Below are 18,855 nucleotides of genomic sequence, written 5' to 3'. Positions count from 1 at the left end.
GATCTTTTGAGTTAAAGCGTCTACTTTAGCGTTAACGCGGTCTATTCCACTTACTTCGTACATTCCTCCTTTGGTTTGGGTTTTCTCTAGAGCAGCTCGTTCTCCTCCCCATTGATAATTGTTTTGTGCCATGTTTTCTATGAGGTTGTATGCTTCATCATGGGGTTTGTCCATTAGAGATCCGCAAACAGCGGCATCTATAGTCATTTTAGTGTTATAAAGTAGACCACCATAGAAAGTATGGTTGATCAGCCATGGGTTGAGTCCATGATGAGGGCATAGTCTAAGCATGTCCTTGTATCGCTCCCAAGCTTCGAAGAGTGATTCGTTATCTTTATGGGTAAATCCGTTGATTTGACCACTTAGCATAGCAGTTTTGCTAGGCGGAAAATATCTAGCTAAGAATACTCTCTTTAGTTCGTCCCATGTAGTTATGGAATTAGAAGGCAGGGACTGAAGCTACGCCCTAGCTCTATCTCTCAAGGAGAAGGGAAAAAGGCGTAATCGAATAGCTTCGGGGCTAACGTTGTTAGCTTTGATAGTGTCGGCATATTGCACGAACACGGATAAATGGAGATTAGGATCGTCCGCAGGGCTTCCAGAGAATTGGTTCTGTTGGACAGCTTGTATCAATGAAGGTTTCAGTTCGAAATTGTTTGCCTCAATCGCAGGTGGTGCGATGCTTGAGTGCGGTTCAGCTCGTGAAGGAGCGGCATAGTCTGTAAGAGGACGAGGGGAAACCATCTCTAACTTCGGGATAATTTGATTGATTTGATCAGTAAAGATCAATTCCTGAGAAATCGGAAATGGTGCTACTTCGGGAAGATGATAAGCTCGACGTCTTACGTTAACAAAACGTTTGATCTCGTTGATTCGTTGTATCCGGTCTCCTCCTTGTGAACGAGTACTTGGCATACAATCGTTCAAAAAGAAAGGAAATAATTTGCCCTAGTCTCTACGGTGTAACAGTGAGTTACGATATCGACTTAAATAGTTCCCGGCAACGGTGCCAAAAACTTGATCGCGACTTTACGTGTCTATAAATCTAATAACTGCAAGTGCACAGTCGTGTCGTGTAGTTTTAAAAGATATCAAATCTATAGGGACTATGAATAGACCTACCGTTATCTAAGGTTACTATGTAAAGCTAAGGATACTAATATTTTGATTGTTTCTAAAGGTAATGTGATTGTGAATTCTAAGAAATATAATAATAAACGGATATCAGTATGTATTTCGTTTAACTTAGGTGATCCGAAGGTCCATTGGCTATGGTATTCATTCGATTAAAGATCTTTATTAATTTAGTTAATTAAAAGTCCTCCTCTCAAACTCTCGCTCTGTTGATTTAGACCACTATCTTAACTCATAATGTACGCTCTCGCCATCCCATTAGATTTAGAAACGCTTTTTGAAAACAACTTAGTTAATATAATGCTTGCTTTATGAAGTCGTTATCTACTTAAATCCCCTATTCTCAAACTCTCGCTCTGTTGACTCGGTTCATGCTAGTATTCCCTAACGTACGCTTTCGCCATCCCGCGTCGGGTTTAAAAACACTTTTTGAAAGTAAATAATTTCTAATTAGTTTCAATACGCTTTCGCCATCCTTAAAACTAATGTCCTATGTCTACTATCCAATTAAAGATCTCAAACTTTCGCTCTATTGATTTTAACCTTTGTCGGCCTTAAAACCTCAAACTTTCGCTCTATTGATTTTAAGACTCTATTAATTAAATTAGACATAAAAACCAAAAACAAGTGATATTTAATAAAACATAATTAAGCCAATTTATTTCGGATCCCACGGTTAACTTACTTTACATACCGATATCTTAATTAATTAGCCAGACATATTGATACGGTTAAACATGCATAAATTCGTTTGGTTCATAATGAAAGGCATATTAAATGGCATACAATATATCATGCAAATAAATATAAATAAAGGCGGTAAATAATAATCCTGAATAAAATTAATCTGAAATGAAATTGAATCTTGAAGTACTCGAACTTCCACCACAGGTTGGCTGGACCGTTCTTCAAAAATTATTAGGCGTAAAATTTAAAGGCAAGGAAAATAAAAATAAATCTAACGTAAGGCTAGATCTATAAAAGGTTCACAACAATTTCCGGTGTAGAAATTATTATGAGAAAAAGAAAGCAATTGATTAAAATGCGGAGAAAAATAAAATGCTTGAGGAATGAATTTGGCAGCACTTCGTTAGCAAAATTTCGGACCCGGAGAACTGAGGTATCAGTCTCCCTTTATAGTTGAGGGTCTGCAGATTCGTTCCGTGAATGTAGGCACTTCTGACTGGGACTTGGGAGACACATGTCTCCACTTTTTGGGGAGACCAGGTAACAGACTTGAGACGTGCGTCTCAAGTGGAGATTCTTCAGGGAAGGTGGGAGACGGGCGTCTCCATTGTGTGACGTGGCAGAGAGACGTTGGAGACGGGCGTCTCCACGTGCTCTAGTAGTCTGATCCAGTTCGTTTGTGGGCTGGCTCTATCTTTGGGCCTTTGGGTCTTCTTTTGCACCCCTTAGTTACTTCAACACCTCTTTTTCATCTTTTAAGAATAAATAATAATGAATTTAGCTCCATTTCTTCTCCTTTTCACTAATAGTCTCAATATGAACGTAAAACCTGAAACATCGCAAATACCCGCATAATATCATAATAAAACAATATAATTAAAAGAAAATGCTAATAATATTCATGGATTTTAAGCTAAATATCCTATATAAAATCGTGTTATTAGAGTTAAAAGTAAACCATTCATTGTTGAACTTGAATGGTTTAGGACCCCAATTTAATTTATCCATCACTAACCATACCGGACAATGATCCGAAATGTACATTTCCCCCACAAGTTGACCAACCACTCCCCATCTATTAACAATAACATTAGACACAATGAAACGATCAATCCTACTCATGGACCTACCATCTCTGCTATACCAAGTAAATCTTTTCCCTTTACAAGGCATGATCAGTTCATTTTGATGCACGTTCCTTTATGTTTTTACTTAGGCATTTCCATGGTTGTCAAACTCGCGGGTAGACCTGTAAACTCGTACGAGTTTACGAGTCTAGGAAGCATAAACGAGTAGACTCGCACATAGAATCATTTTTTGATAGACTCGAGTAGACTCAGGTAGACTCGCACAAACTTATATAGACTCGCGAGTCTATCATGAGTTTACGAGTCTATAAGTTTTTTAATTTTGTTTTTTTAAACCAATAAAGGTCCAAATTCCCCCAAAAGATTTTTTTGTATTTTTCTAAAAAATCCTTATTTAGTTTTGGTTGTACAAGAATTATAATATCTCTCTCTCTCTCTCTCTCTCTCTCTCTCTCTCTCTCTCTCTCCCTCCCTCCTAGTCTCTAGTATGAGATTTCAATGGGGATATGACTCCAGAATTAAAGAGGTTTGCAATTCGTGTCCAAAGCTTAACTTGTAGCTCCTCTGGTTTTGAATGGAATTGGAGTAATTGTTATTTGTTTGTTTATAGACTTTATTTTTTATTTTTTTAGAAACATTGAGTTGAATTAATAGTTACTTTGCAATTTCATTCAAAGAGAAGAAATATGTTGCATGAAAAAGATAAATAATTTGGTTTATACGATATGCAATTTGAAGTTGAAAAGTAGAAAAGGAGAAGTAAAGAGTGTTGTTATTTCATTTTAAGATATTCATTCAGATGATGAATGGATAACTGAAGATCCTAATGAAGAAAATATGCAAACTGTAGTTATCGTTGAGTAAGATGATGTTATTGTTTACAATATTGTGTAAGCTGATGTTGTTGTTATTAATGTTATGCAGTGGTGGGTTGACAATGTGGAGTTAGGTGAAAGTGGAACTTGAAGCAATCCAACAATGGTTAATGATGAAGTTGATTCATCTGGGGTAGAGTTTGATAATGATACTCAAGATACCGATGAAGAAGATGATGATAATATTGATGGTGATTATTTCACTGGAACTTTCGATGATTGAAATTATTTGCATATTTGTTTTATGATTTTTTTTTGCTTTATGTAGTTGCCAATTAAAAAGATATTAGTACATTAAGTCTTTAACTACATACTCTACTATTTTATTTGTTTTATTTTGAGTTTTTTGCTAAGAAATTTGTTATAGAGTATGAAATTTAAATTTTAATGTTAATTGGTGTTCTATTATATATATTTGTGCCATATATGAGGTATTTACAAGTGTAAAAATTTAGGAGTGTGTCATATATTTGTCATTTACAGTTTTTGAAAGTCATTTTTGATTTTCCATAGACTCGTACGAGTTTGCGAGTCGAGTCTACGAGTTGAGTCTATGAACCCTTTACGAGTTTGAGTAGACTCGCGAGTTTGACAACCTTGGGCATTTCTATGGGTTGGTTTATTTATTTTTCTATTTTATCATGTTTTTGTATTTCAGTTTATTTTTATTGTTATTTGATTTTCGCACTTTATTTTCAGCATTAGCAGTCTGTACTAAAATGATCATAACTAGAGCTACGGGAATCCAATTGACGCATTCTAATAATCGCCGGAAAGCTAAGAGAAAGAGTTACAACTTTCATGTTGGAGTCGAAGTTAGATTTAGAGTGCATATTTTCCAGAATTGCGTTTGAAGTTGTAGCACTAGTTTTATTTAGTTTTGGGTCGCTAGTTTTGGGCCTGGGTTATGTTTGTTTGACCTAGTTGGGTTATGACCCAAATTCTTATTTCTCCCATTTACCAAGGACTGGACGTACGGTTCAGGTAACATGTTTTTTCACTATTCACGATTTCATCTTCCAAACTTTTGCTTTGTACAAACCGTATGGATAGCTAAATTCTTCAGAGTCAATCTGCCGTAATCGCGTTTCCAACGCTTTGAGGTTTATACTCTATCAATTTAATTCGTTTCTCTTTCAATACTATTATATGAATTGCATTTGCTTAATTTGTTATTACATAGAATTGTATTGATTAAATTTGTATGATTGCATCCCTAACTTTTATTCGCCGTTACGTCGCTTTGTCATTAATTCGCGTTTGTAATTCGTGTTTGCTTAATTCACAAGGGCTTATCCGTTTGCTTAATTCGGAAAATAGGAATTCAATCTATTCTATATCGATTTTGCGCTTATCAATTGATATAGAAATCGAATAGAGATCGGAGCCGCTTAGTGAATTTGTTAGGTAGAAATCTGTGATAAGCCGGAACCGAAAACAGTAGATTGGCTTAATTTTATAATCACTTATTTTAATCGCTTTATTACTTTGTTCCTTCAAATCGATCCTGAAACCATAAACCCCCCAAAAATCGACTTACCTTTGGTTAATCAACAAGAATCCTTGTGAGAACTATATTCGAGCTTTCGTTACCGCTAAACTATTGTTTTACAAAATACTCGTTTTTGATCCGTGCGCAACAGTGGATCAAGGCACATCCACCAATTCGCTATCATCAATAAATTTACCAAAGAGATCCGAACCGGACACCATCTCCCTATCCGATCTCCCTTTCCTTTCAATAGAACTTTTAGTCGCATTAAAATCACCACCAATAATCCATTCCCCATCCGAATAAGCACTTTTCAACCCTAACAACTTATTCCATAACTCCTTTTTCTTGTTTAGAAAGCAAGATGAGTATATGTTCACAGCATAATAAATATTTTCCTTCCACCCCACCTTGATCCCTAAGAATCCCTCTCCTTTAAAACTTTGAAGAACTTCCACCCTATCTTTCCTCCATAGAGTTAAAATTCCTCCCGACCTCCCATTAGAATTAGAGAAAGAAAGCCCCACATCCGTGTTACTCCACAAACTAAAAGCAATTGCATCATCCATATTTGTTATTTTTGTTTCTTGAATCAAAACGATATCAATATCTACCTTCTTAATTATTGACTTAATCCTTCTTCTTTTAAGAGCATTCCCTCCCCCTCAAATGTTAACCAGTCCTATAATCATTTCAAAATAGAAGAAAGCTCCTTCCTTGATAAATCATCCTCAAGCTCCTTGTTCTCCGATACTCCCCACTTATTGATAAAATTTATTCGGTCCTTCATATAACCCAATCCCAATTCTTCAAAATCCGACCACAATTTGACCCCCACATTTTTTTTCACAAACTCCCGTTGTTTCGTATTGTTTGTTCTGATTAAATCATTCTCCGAAAGATTTTCATAACAAACCATCTCCCTACTGTGGTGATTTACACCCGACGCCAGTGAGGAAACGTCCACCGTATCAGAAAGAATGCCTCCCCTCGACTTCTTCGAAAACACACCACTAGCCTTCTTCTTCCCCCTATTTGAATAGCTTTTTTTTTCTTTTCAATAAACCCCCTCTTCCTAGTTCCAATAAGTTTCTAAATCTAACACTTTTAGGACATAAAACCTTTTTTTTGAGACAAAGTTGCTAGCCCCTGCATCTCCTTTTTTAACTCTAATATCCCCAACATGTAAAGGAACATCCGCACCTAGAGAAATAACTCCACCACCACCAATAGGCCCCTCTTTATAAATCCTGTCTACCACATTGCATATAGGCGCCATAGAATCCCCACCCCCACTGTTAATCTCTTTGCCAACCGACCTCACCGCTTCATCAAAACAACCCACTGAATTGCCACCTCCTACAGAATCGGGAACCAGGGAACGAGAGTTTTCCTCCTCTATAACATTTATATCAAGCACCACGTTTCTCTCACACCCCCTTGTTCCCACCACATGTGAATCGGAAATATCCACCGGACATGCCGAAGACACGACTTTCCTACAGCACGCAGAATAGTCCCCATTACTGTTCGCTTACGTATTTACATGAACCGAACCAGCTTCCTCATTCGCATTCGTAAAAGATTATATAGTATCCACCGATTCTCCTAACATCTCCACCTCCGCTATGCCTTCGGACTCTTCGGACCAAACATCTACTGAGTTCACTGAATTCGTATATTCCGATACAGAAAATTGAGTTTGAGAATTACCTGATAATAAACTAAATTGAGGCACGTCTTCTCGAATCACCAAAGAGAAAAGATGTCCATCAATCATCACTTCCACGTCGTTCGAAACCACCAAACCAAGATCCTATTTAATTTGAATTCTAGCCACTTCCATTGAGTTCTGATAAGCCGTAGAATCGTCAATACTAATAAAATAGCCCAACAGATTAGCCAAAATTTTGAAAAACTCAGGATTCCAAGCTATAACAGGGATACCGTAAACTCGTAACCAAACAACCCTATAAGGGTCCACAACATCATTCTTCCATTTAGAGATATCCATGAACCAATCGTTCCACCATCCAGCTCCCTCCTTCAAAAACTCAGCCAAGATGCCTGTCTCCGTCTCTTCCAACAAGCATTTGGTCGCTCCAAGAGGAGTCGCCTTTAACGCGAAGAAACCCGCTCTCTCCATACTACGCTGAATCCCTGCAGCCGACCCCGGACAATGTAATAGACCCACATAAGCCTTTGAAAGTCTAACTTTATCCTCTTCCTTAGAGTTAAAGAACAAGGCAACCTTCTTCTCCAATATAGGTGTCGTTGGATGTCTTTCTGCCACCACATCAATGAAAGAACGGGAGCCCTTTCATATCCCTGTAGATTCCCTATCAACACGCAATTCACACTTACCTTGCCTACTGTAGTGGTTGGGCAAAAAGCCAGCCTGCTTAAACTTGTCGTACGTTATGTCAACCGAAACTTTCCTCACAAATCTAGGGACATTAGCGTGGATTATTACCCCATCAAACATGACATTATCTAATTTCACTACTAGCAGCCGTGAATCAACGACCTCGATAAACCTCGCGAAACCGAATCGTTTCCCCTAGAATGGATCCTTGCCCGAACATCTATCAGGGAAATGAGAAAAGAAGATCGAATCTACCTTAGCATCCTCCTTCTTTTTCCCTTGGTGAAGACGTCCCATTGCGAGACCCAAGACCGAAAATGTTTCTGCTTTACAACAGACCACCTTCCCTAACCTTAAGCTGCGCCGCCGCTCATGGGAAAAGAGAACCTAGAGTATTCCGATGAAGAACCCTAAACAAAGATCTCCAAATAACCCTCTCGACAAGGTCCTTGTTCCTAAGAACAGGAATTTAAACCAAAGACGAAAGCGTTAAAAGACCCTTTAAAATAGCCGCCACCGGACACTCACCAAAAGGAACCGTGAAAACTTTGTCTCCGAAAATCGCCATGGAAGGGTCGTTGTTTTTTTATATATTTAACTGTTAATATAAATAAATTATTTACATTTATAAATAAACAATTAAAAGTGTCAAATCACATAAGTAAATTTAAAATTTACCGTTTAACTTGACAGAATATATAATTGTCAATGGATTTACAGTGTCGGTGCACCATGGCTTTTCTCAAAAAATATATATTTCGGTCTGTCAAAATACTTTACAACAGATGAGCAACAATTAGTGTTGACACAAGGTGAATAAATGGATTAACAACACTATATTGTGGATGTTTTCCCCTAATTATATTGAAAGCTTGGTTTCGACATGTTGAAAGTAAGTCTCTCTTCAATAATTTATTTCTTAGAATTTATGTTCATGTTTTATGTTAGTTTATGTTGTTTGGAATCCTTCTACTCTCGTTATACTAGATTGTCTAAGTATTCCTTTATAATGGCTTCCTATCATACTGTTTGGTTGATCTTTAGAGTAATTCATTTTTTCCCTTGCTTTTTTTTGTTTTTTTTATATTTCTCTAATGTGTAATATGGGACCATTTGAATGGGAACAAAGGTAGTTGGCAGTTGAATTTTAAGTTTTGTTGGTTTTGGCGGAAAACATTGGTTGAACATGAGGTGCGTGATGCAGTTAGGGGCTGGTTGGAAGCAGTTACAATTTTTACGATTGCATATTATTTCTTTGGTATTTTCTGTGAAAATCATTTTACTGGATTCAGTTAGTTACTCTCATCATGTTCAGTTTCTCTCCTCTGCCAATTCGGGTAGTAATTATATGTTTCCCACTCACACTTGTGTCCATCTATGAATTCTACAATTTCAATCAAATTTTAGGAAACAAATTGAAGCATTGTGTTAGGAATTTTGAGCTATAAAATAGTATATAGTTGAAGAAGACTTCTGATGGTTATAAACAACGATAGAGCTTTTACTTTCATAATTGTATTGTTATTATGTCTTTTGTGTTAATTGTGGTCTTTTGTTCAAAGGAGGAACCAGACATTTCCTTTGTCTCTGTGGTTTCACTTGAGACCATATATTGAGTTGGTGCAAATAATGAGTCTCACCATTGATGACATTTCATGGAAATTGAACAAAGATTTCATCTGCTTGCTTTATGGAATTTAATTCTTGCCGTCAAGAATTGAAAGAGAATTGAGAATATTATTTCCACCACTCATCTCTGCAACAAATACGATTCACAATTCCTAAAAACACGACCACTAACGTACCGTTCTTGAAAACAGTCAAAAAAAACATACCAGAAGCTTTAAATATCAATTTGTTAGTGCGTGAGACATTTTGAGTGAAAGAAGGAATGAGAGAACGAAAAATAAAGATTGTTAATATTGAAAGCCATAAAAACTGAATTTTGAAAAGCTTGAACGGACTATTCATTTTTTTAACACAATGTCATCTCATTTCCCCTCACTTTTTATTTCATGTCTATGAATTTTGAGGTCAGTTTTGAATTTCCTCGTCAACATGTTTACTGCTTGATTTTAATGTATATTATTAACCAATCAAATTTTCATAATGAATGTGAGAATGAATTTAATTTAATTTTTAATTTTTAATTAAAAAATATTTCAAAAGTAGTGATCATCACCGTTGCATAAGAACTATAAATTAAATTTAATAAATGATAATTTAATTAAAATATTTAGGGTTTAAGGTTTAAAATAAAATATATCATAAATAAATATTAATATTAATAATAATAATATATTACTTTGAGATTGTTTGAATTTTCTAAAAACTGTATTCGAAATGGTTAGTAATTAATATTGAAGTTATAACCAATAGTAAAATAAAATCAAGAATTAAATATAGTTAGTATAATTATTTTATACTATCATATTAAGAAGCTGAATAAATAATCATAAGTGATAATTGTAGTTTCTAAATAAATAGTTTAAAATCATTAATTATAAACTGTTTATATGCATTTAATTTTTAATTTCATGCAAAAAATTTGTATACATTGAAAACTCAAAAAAGTAAAGTAAATATACAATATATCTTTAAGGAAATACAAAGAATCATTAATTTTCTGTAATAATATTTAATTTAATTATTTTTAATATTTTAATAATATTTTTTATTTTATTATATTTATTTATTTTATTATATTTATTTATTATATATATATATATATATATATATAAAGGTATTAATAATCCTTATTTAAATAATCTTTATTATAGTAATCTCTATTTAAAATATAATGTCAAAATGAAACAAATAATATTTATATAAAATTATAAATTAGACCCAACCAATATATAACTGTTACACGGATTTTTGAAATTTTGATTTCAAAACCTGTGTAATAAATGGCACGTCTCCAATTGATGGTCTAAATGTGTAATAAAATGTTAAGTGATTCCAAACTGATTACAAAACTTTTCGTAGGTAGGTCTCCAATTGATCGTAGGTCTCCTATTAATCGTTGGGTTGAGCAAAGGTAGGACCTTTGATTAGAGATATAAACCCTAGGACTTTTTTTGGTTAATAAAACTTAAAAGTATAATAGAAATTGATAGAATTAAAACGGATTGATTTGCAAATCGTACTGAAAGATTCTGGACCTTAATTCACAAAATTGAAAAGGAAGCATTCATAAAATCGAAATCAAAATCCATAACAGGCCAAAGATAAAAAATTGGAGATTTTAGATTTTGCTCATAATCTCATATTTTTTTCATAAAAACAGATGAAAACAGTAAAAAAATCCCCAACAACAACCATATTTATAAAAAATGATGAAAACGAAGAGAAAATTATAACCGTAGCAATTTAAAAGTTGTAGAGGAATCATGTTTTAACTTAATGAAAAAAACATAAAATGAAGAGAACAACAATACAACTAACGAAAAATTGATGAAGAGGAACAAGAAAATACAACCATAAAAATAAAACATAAAAAAAATACAAAAATACATACAAAGGTAGCAGGGAACCAAAATTTGAAAAAGGATGAAAAACAACGACTAAGAAATTTGAAAATACGAATTGGAAGAAATTTGCAGGAACCGAGGATGAAAAACTAAAATGATTATTGTCTATCCAAAATCCAAATAACACTACTCAGAAAAACCAAATGAAAAGGAAGAAGAACATAAAACCCTAAAAACAAAAACCGAAAAAACAAAAACAGCAGCGCATAAAATGGGTGATGGGAATCGAAGAACATACGGTTCAATGGAAAAAGAAAAACTCACAGACAAGAATTGAAGAATGATTTGATCTCTTCATGTGAGTTCTAGTGTATGGGGAAACCAATGGGCCAATGAAAATTAAATAAAATCTTTAAATAATTAAATAAAATATACTAATTAAATGAAATGTAATTATTTAAAATTAATAATGATTTATCAATGAAAATGATTAACTTGTATTTTTTTTCCATATATAACTCTTGTATTAAAAGAGAGTACTAGGGGTACTCAACCCTTACAAGAGAGAACAGGACAACTTGAACACCAACAAAAATCAACCAAACTAAAGACTCACATACACAAGGACGGGTTTTTGAACCACTCATAGAAATTACTTCTAATTCTATCTTTGACTTCTATAGCAAGCCACCACCAAGAGTACCAAAGGATCGAGTAGAATAATTCATCGCAATAAAAAACCGCGTTATTGAAAATGATATTATTTCTAACCTTCCAAATGCACCACAATATAGTCACCCAAATAGACGCAGCCCTTTTACATTGAATCTTCCCCGACAATGTGTTAACCCCCATGTGAATTTGACTACAACAGTCGGCTTCCCAGTGCGAGTCTATACCCAACCATTGCTTAATGCTAGCCCACAGGTTTTGAATCTTGGGACAAAAAATAAATATGTGAGATGGAGCTTCACAATGCAGTTCACAAAAAACACACAGAGACTCATTAGTATTCTCAATAATTCAGCGACGCACCAACTGATTCCTCGTCGGAAGCCTGTCCAGAAAAAGACGCTAGCAGAAAATTTTTAGCTTCGAAGGTACCTGTGCCGCCCAAATAAGCTCCAGCCCATGTTTAATGCCCGTGTCCAGCCCCCCACCTTCTTGATCTTGTTGTAACAAAGAATAGCCTGAGCGTACCGTATAACATTTTGTCACGTCAAAAGGCCAAACAATTACATCTTCACTGTTAGAACTCAAAGCAACATCCGCAAGCATAGTCTGCAAGTCTGCCAGCTCTTCGGTCGCCTGCTGTCCAAGAGGCTCCTACGCCTTAATAACTTTCTAGCACCAATTATCCCCAATCCAAAACCCCATATCACGCACAATTTCATGTTTAAAACCAGTTTCCAAATACAGCCTTGGAAATAGTTCACACAAGTAGTTACTCCCAAGCCAATGCAAATTCCAGAAACGTGCCATATTACCTGAACCAATTTTGACAGCAACATTATGAAGAAGTCCCCTCGAATTAACACGCATCTCCACTAAATCCCTCCACCATAACGAGTCTTTTGGATCATAACCTTTGCCATCATAATTCCAAAGCCTAGATCTCAAGTCTCCATATCGAGCCTTCACGACTCCGCTCCAAATAGCTCCCTCCTCAACAAGAAATCTCCATATCCACTTAGCTAATAAGGCCTTGTTGAATTTACCTATGTCCTTTACACCGAGCCCACCCTTTTTTTCCTTACAAACGATTTCCCATTTAACCCACGCCACGCTACTCTTTTCAACGACACCTTGCCACAAAAACTTCCGTTGAATAGCTCTAATGACCTTAGTCACTTTGGAAGGCATCTTGAAGAACGACCATTGATAACTCGGTAAATTGGATATCACACTATTCAACAAAGAAACTCTACCCCCTATGGAGAGAAGCTTCCCTTTCCATCCTGCTAGCCTAGCTTTCAAAGAATTAATTACCGGATTGCAAAAACTTATTCTCCTTTGATTGCCACCAACGAAGACTCCCAAAAACTTAAAAGGGAATTTATCAACCTTGCATCCTAAGAAAGAGGTTGCCGCATCCAAGAAGAAGTGATCACAACCTACTGCATACAGTTTAGTCTTAGCAAGATTAATTCTAAGTCCCGACACCAACTCAAATCCCCTAAACAAAGCCTTCAAGGACCGCAAATTCTCCCAAGTTCCTTCTCCAAAAAGAATTATATCATCCGCAAACTGTAAAAGATTATATTCAACATCACTAGTCAATTGAAAACCTTTATACACACCTTCCCTTGAGGCATGCCTCACCATCCCTGCTAGTCCCTCCACTACGATTGTGAATAAGAAGGGAGAGAGAGGATCTCCTTGTCTTAGGCCTTTAGAAACTTTAAAATCATTTGTCGGGCTACCGTTCACCAGTACGGACGTACTACTAGTAAACACAACGGCTTCCATCCACTTCATCCACCTAGCTCCAAAACCCATACGTACTAACATAGACCTCAAGCACTTCCAATCCACACAATCGTAGGCTTGGGCGAAGTCAAACTTGCATAATAAACAATCTCTTTTGTATCTCTTTGTGTAGTCTATTATTTCATTTGTGACCTAAACCCCATCTAAAATATGTCTCCCCGGAATAAACACCGCCTGATTACAAGAAATCAATTTTCCAATGTACCTCCTTAAACTAACTGCTAAGAGCTTAGAGATGATTTTGAGTAGCCCACTAATGAGGCATATGGGTCTATATTCCTCTAAGTTTTATGGATTGTCGCTTTTGGGAATGAGAACAAGGAACACAGCAGTCGCAGCTTTAGGAAGCCTACCACCTTTATGGAAGTCCTGAATAACAACCACCAATTCTTTTCCTACTATGTCCCAACAATTTCTGAAAAACTCCAAGTTAAATCCGTCTGGGCCAGGACTTTTGTCCCCATCACCATCAAAAATCACACCTTTAATTTCATCTTCTATAAACTCCACTTCTAAATCTCCAGCCTCTAAAGTAGACAATTGTTTGAATGAAAGATTACTCATAAAAGGTTTTGGTATGTCACTACTTTTGAATCTATCCTCAAAGTGAGTCTTGATTACTTCTTTGACCTCTGCCAATGTTTCCACGACTGCACCCAACCTATTTTTCGCAACGATGATTGAGTTCCTTCTTTGTCTTGCCTTCATAAGATTATGGAAAAATCTAGAGTGGTTGTCTCCCTCCTTCAGCCACTTATGCCGAGACTTCTGCTGCAGAATACTCTCCTTCAAGTGCATATTCTTCCAAACTGCCTCCTGGTTTGACCTCCTCATTTTATTTACCACCTCAGCTTCATTATCACCAACCTGCATTAACTGATCTTCTAACTTGTTCATGGCTACAACTTCCTCTTCTATCCTAATATATATCCACCCAAAAACATTCTTATTCCACCAATTCAGCCTTCCTCGCAGCAGTTTCAATTTCTCCTTAAATACAAACATCTTACTGCTTTTAACATTGAAATTATCCCACTCCTTCTTCACAAAACTTTTAAACTCTTTATGATCATACCAACTTCTATTCACCTTGAACACTTTAGGTCCCCAGTCCAATCTTCCTATTTTCAGCCAAACCGGTCTGCGATCCGATATATCCCTCATTCCCACCTCTTGCGCAACCACTCCCCATGAAGATATCAATTCTTTAGTCAACAAAATTCTATCAAGCCTACCACAAGCTTTCCCATTAGGTTTAATCCAAGAAAACAAATTGCCCGTAACCTGTATATCGACTAACTCCATGTTATCAATGAATTCCCCAAATTCCACCATTTCTCCACTTCTATTTGGATCTCCTTAACCCACCTCTCCTCTCTACATTTTATGGAATTGAAGTCACCTCCAATCACCCATTCACCCTTTTCAGATTTACACTTCCAATCTAGCAGTTCTTTCCACAAAATTCTCTTATCTACCAAACTACAAGAAGAGTAAATGTTGATAAAATATATAATCTGACCTTTGTTGATTACCTTGATTCCTAAATAACCTTTGCCAGCAAAACTGAAAACATGTTGAAACACATTCTTTTTCCAAATAGTAAGTATTCCCCCAGATCTTCCTTCAGAATTTCTTGCAGACCAGTCGTGCTCCTTAGAACCCTAAACACTAGATACTACTGCTTCAGTCATCTTCAAAGTCTTTGTTTCTTGTATGAACATCACGTCTGGATTGCTCTTCCTAATAATTTGGCCAATTCTTATTCTTTTCATAGAATTTCCACACCCTTGAACATTAAAAGTCCCGACTAACATGGATCCTTATTTCTAAACTCCTTCATACCGTTGCCCAGTTTTTGTTCCTTGCCCTCCAATTCGCGTATTAGCCCTTCAAACACTTTGCCATCTTCATCTCCCTCAATGCCCAGCTCCTTAATAGAATTCCACACCTTTTTGGGGACGCTTTCCATGGCTTTCCATATTCTCTGATTACCTCTGTGCATACAAGAATCAGAAATAGAGCCCCCTGATCCAATCGAAGATTCCGCCCTCATATTATTGCCCCCACCATTGCACACAACTTTATTAGGTAACATGTGTGAATGATGATTACAATCTAAATTCGAATTAGGGATAATTAGGGATTATAACAGAGCAGTAAAAAACGAGGGGACATACGGTATCTTTATGGATTCATAGATATCAACAAGGGCTTTCTGTTTAAAAATTCTGTTACCAAGCTTTGGGCCTCTGTAGCCCACGAAAGTGCAAGAAATTGGGTCAGATTCTTGTTGATGGCCCATTAAGATAACCCCAGAATCCTTCTTTCGAGTCCCACTACCCTCACCCACAAATTTAGTTGACCTTGGAATTATACAATCCCCATCACCATCCTCATTTAATGTTGACGTTCCCAGCACGATACCTTTTCCTACTCCCAAGGTCTCGTCTTTCTCAAATACTTCCACTTGTCCTTCTTTTCCCAGGCTCTCAGCCAAGCTTTCGGCCACCATCGTACCATATACGCCCCCAAAACTACTTATCTCCGTACAACCTTCATATTGATTTGATTGGTCATTCCAAAAGTTCTCTCTATCTTATTTGTCTTTCTCCTCTTCGCTCCCCATGCAGTCGCCAGAACTCCACGCGCCACTGTCATCCTTATTCTCCTCTTCTGATGATACCTCTGCAATGTCGTCTTTCTTAGAAGCTTGTGGGACCACAATACGCTTTGGTCCATGCATGTCTTCAACAAGTTTGATCCCATACACATGTTTGTTAACTTCTAAGTTAAACGTCTCGTTAAGCACCATGGACGATTTAGTTCTAATCATAAAACGAGCTACATCCATTCTTGTGTGGTCACGGGTTTCATCATCAGAACAGACATAAGTGCCCACAAGACCAGAGAGAAACTCAAAAAATTTGGTGCTCCAAGCGTGACATGGCAGACCGTAACACCTCAACCATGTGATCCTCTCATTATCAACATCTTCTAGGGACCAAGGGTGAATATCGGAGAACCATTGGCTAATCCAGTCTTTAGCTTCTTCCACCAGCGCCTTTATTTCGCCCTCCTCCTGTTCTTCTAATAGACAAAGGTTAGCACCCAAAGGTGTAGCCTTAACTCTAAAATATCCTTCTGAATGAAATGCTTCTTGGATATCGAAAGTCATTCCCGGAGTCTCTACAATCCCCACGTAAGCCTTTTCAAAATGTTTAAGATCCGAGGATTCAACATTGAATTGTAGGTGAGCAAACATAGGTTTTTTCTCCATCTTATCCCACCCAATAGTTTTCCTTTCGTGTACTGTACCATTTCTTTTAGTTCCAACACAACCTCCTATCCTCTCCCACTTCTCATCCTTCCCCATAACCACATTGGAATAAGTTATGTATCCTTGTCGACTGTCATTAAACTTTGATGCCTTAGAAATGGGATTAGACTGTTTGAACCTTGTTTGTTTCTCCATATTATCTCCCCCACCATACGCAGCCTTAACAAACACCTTCTTTTTCCTATTAAACCTAGGTATATTAGCATATAATTTCCTTCCTCTGATGAAAATGTTGTCAAGTTTCGTTGCTAAATCTCTTTCATTGGACATCTTCCTAAATCTCACAAAACCATATCTCCTTTCTTTCTTATCCCTTTTTGGAGGAATTGCCACTTCAGCCACCAATCTATATCCCTTAAAAATTTCAAAAATATGCTTAGCACACAGTTCTTCTGGAAATTCAGTTATGAAGAAACTAGTCACTTCATCATTCAAATGACTCTTCTTCCCTCTTCTATCAGTCCAAACCGATCCTCTGTTATGAGCCCTCCGTTGATTATTGTTACGGACAACTTTCCATCCACCATTAGCCATAATAACAAGATTAAAAATTTCAAGAAACACACCGTGAACCAGAAAACAACACCAAAACCAAGGCCCCTAACCCTAGGGTTAGGAGTTTAAGCCGAAGATCTTAATACGATATAACTAGTTCATAATGTGATGATAAGGAAAAAAAGAAAATAAAGAGGATTGATAAAGAATTAAATCCCTTAGACATGTATATAAAACATTACGCTATGAATGTTAATTCTTATGGACCTTGTAATAGATGGAAGTTGCTTTGAACCAAATGAGCCTTGAAATATTTTTCTTAATGTTTATTTTGACTTTTCACTAGGTTTCATCCAAAAAAATTGAAAAACATTGAAATTTATTGGGTTATTACCATTTTACCCCCCTGTTATATAGGTCTTTTCTGGTTTTGCCCCCTGTAAAAAATTTTTTTGAAAAACAACCCTGTCATTTCAAAAAGCTAACTTTTTAGCCCCTAAAGTCAAAATTCGCAGGAAAATCTACAGGTTTCCTGCGGATTTTCTTTCGGATTTTCTTGCGGATTTTGACTTTAGGGGCTAAAAAGTTAGCTTTTAGAAATGACAAGGTTGTTTTTCAAAAAAAAAATTTTCCAGGGGGCAAAACCAGAAAACACCTATATGGCAGGGGGGTAAAATGGTATTAACCCAAATTTATTTTATACATGTGACAGCAAATTTTTTTTTTTGGCTTTATACCACCGGTTTAGTCCGGTTCGGGGGCGAGTTCTGGCATCAAGTGGTTCCATCCCCCTCCCGATCGGAGTTGCGGGGGATCGAACCGTGGTTCTCCCTACCAAGTCCAGCGCCAATCACCACTGGACCAACTAACGATTGGTCTTGTGACAGCAATTTTAAGTTATATGAGATGCATCAAATTTCTCATCTCCAAAATACAAAACATAATTCAAATTTACTTAATTATAAAGTAGTATTTTATTAGGACATTTATTGAGCTATTTTCTTATCCTTTTCACCACAGCTCTTCCTAACCATTTCTTCTGCAGTAGAAGATAATAAGAATATGAGTTTTAATTTTAGAGAGTATTCTTGTTTTAATTTTAGTATCCGGAATTTTAAAGAATCTTATAATGTAAGCACACACAAGAAGCATACATGGTATAAGCAAAAGTTGATGAATGGGAACAGAAGTGTGAACAAGATTAAGGTCCTCTTGGATGTTGTAATCTGCTAAAACAAAACAGCATAACCATATACATATGGTTTAAGGCCTACTTTCTAGAACCTCACTTAAAAGTTATATGTATTCCCAAAGATCTAATGTGGTGATTGATAAGTTAGTTAGTTCAGTGTTATTAACTACTAATATTATTTGAAGCTATAATTAGTAGCCAAAGGTAACATTTAATTCAACAAA

At 36.3% G+C, this 18,855-nt stretch overlaps 1 protein-coding gene and 1 non-coding gene across 2 annotated transcripts; one reads left to right on the top strand and one right to left on the bottom strand.

Moving 5' to 3' along the window:
- The first annotated feature begins 262 nt into the window (after positions 1–262).
- On the top strand, positions 263–369 carry LOC131615358 (small nucleolar RNA R71). Its single transcript, XR_009287777.1, has one exon. It is a non-coding gene; the product is annotated as a small nucleolar RNA R71 (small nucleolar RNA).
- A 15,834-nt stretch (positions 370–16,203) lies between these two features.
- Positions 16,204–17,478, bottom strand: LOC131613953 (uncharacterized). The gene has a single exon (XM_058885592.1). The coding sequence runs from the start codon at positions 17,476–17,478 to the stop codon at positions 16,204–16,206; it is 1,275 nt and encodes a 424-aa protein (XP_058741575.1).
- Between the last annotated feature and the right edge of the window lie 1,377 nt (positions 17,479–18,855).

This window comes from Vicia villosa, linkage group LG6 (genome assembly GCF_029867415.1).
Source record: "Vicia villosa cultivar HV-30 ecotype Madison, WI linkage group LG6, Vvil1.0, whole genome shotgun sequence".
Taxonomy (NCBI): Eukaryota; Viridiplantae; Streptophyta; class Magnoliopsida; order Fabales; family Fabaceae; genus Vicia; species Vicia villosa.
The sequence above is the reverse complement of the archived record's forward strand: the minus strand, read 5'-3'. Positions and strand labels throughout refer to the sequence as shown.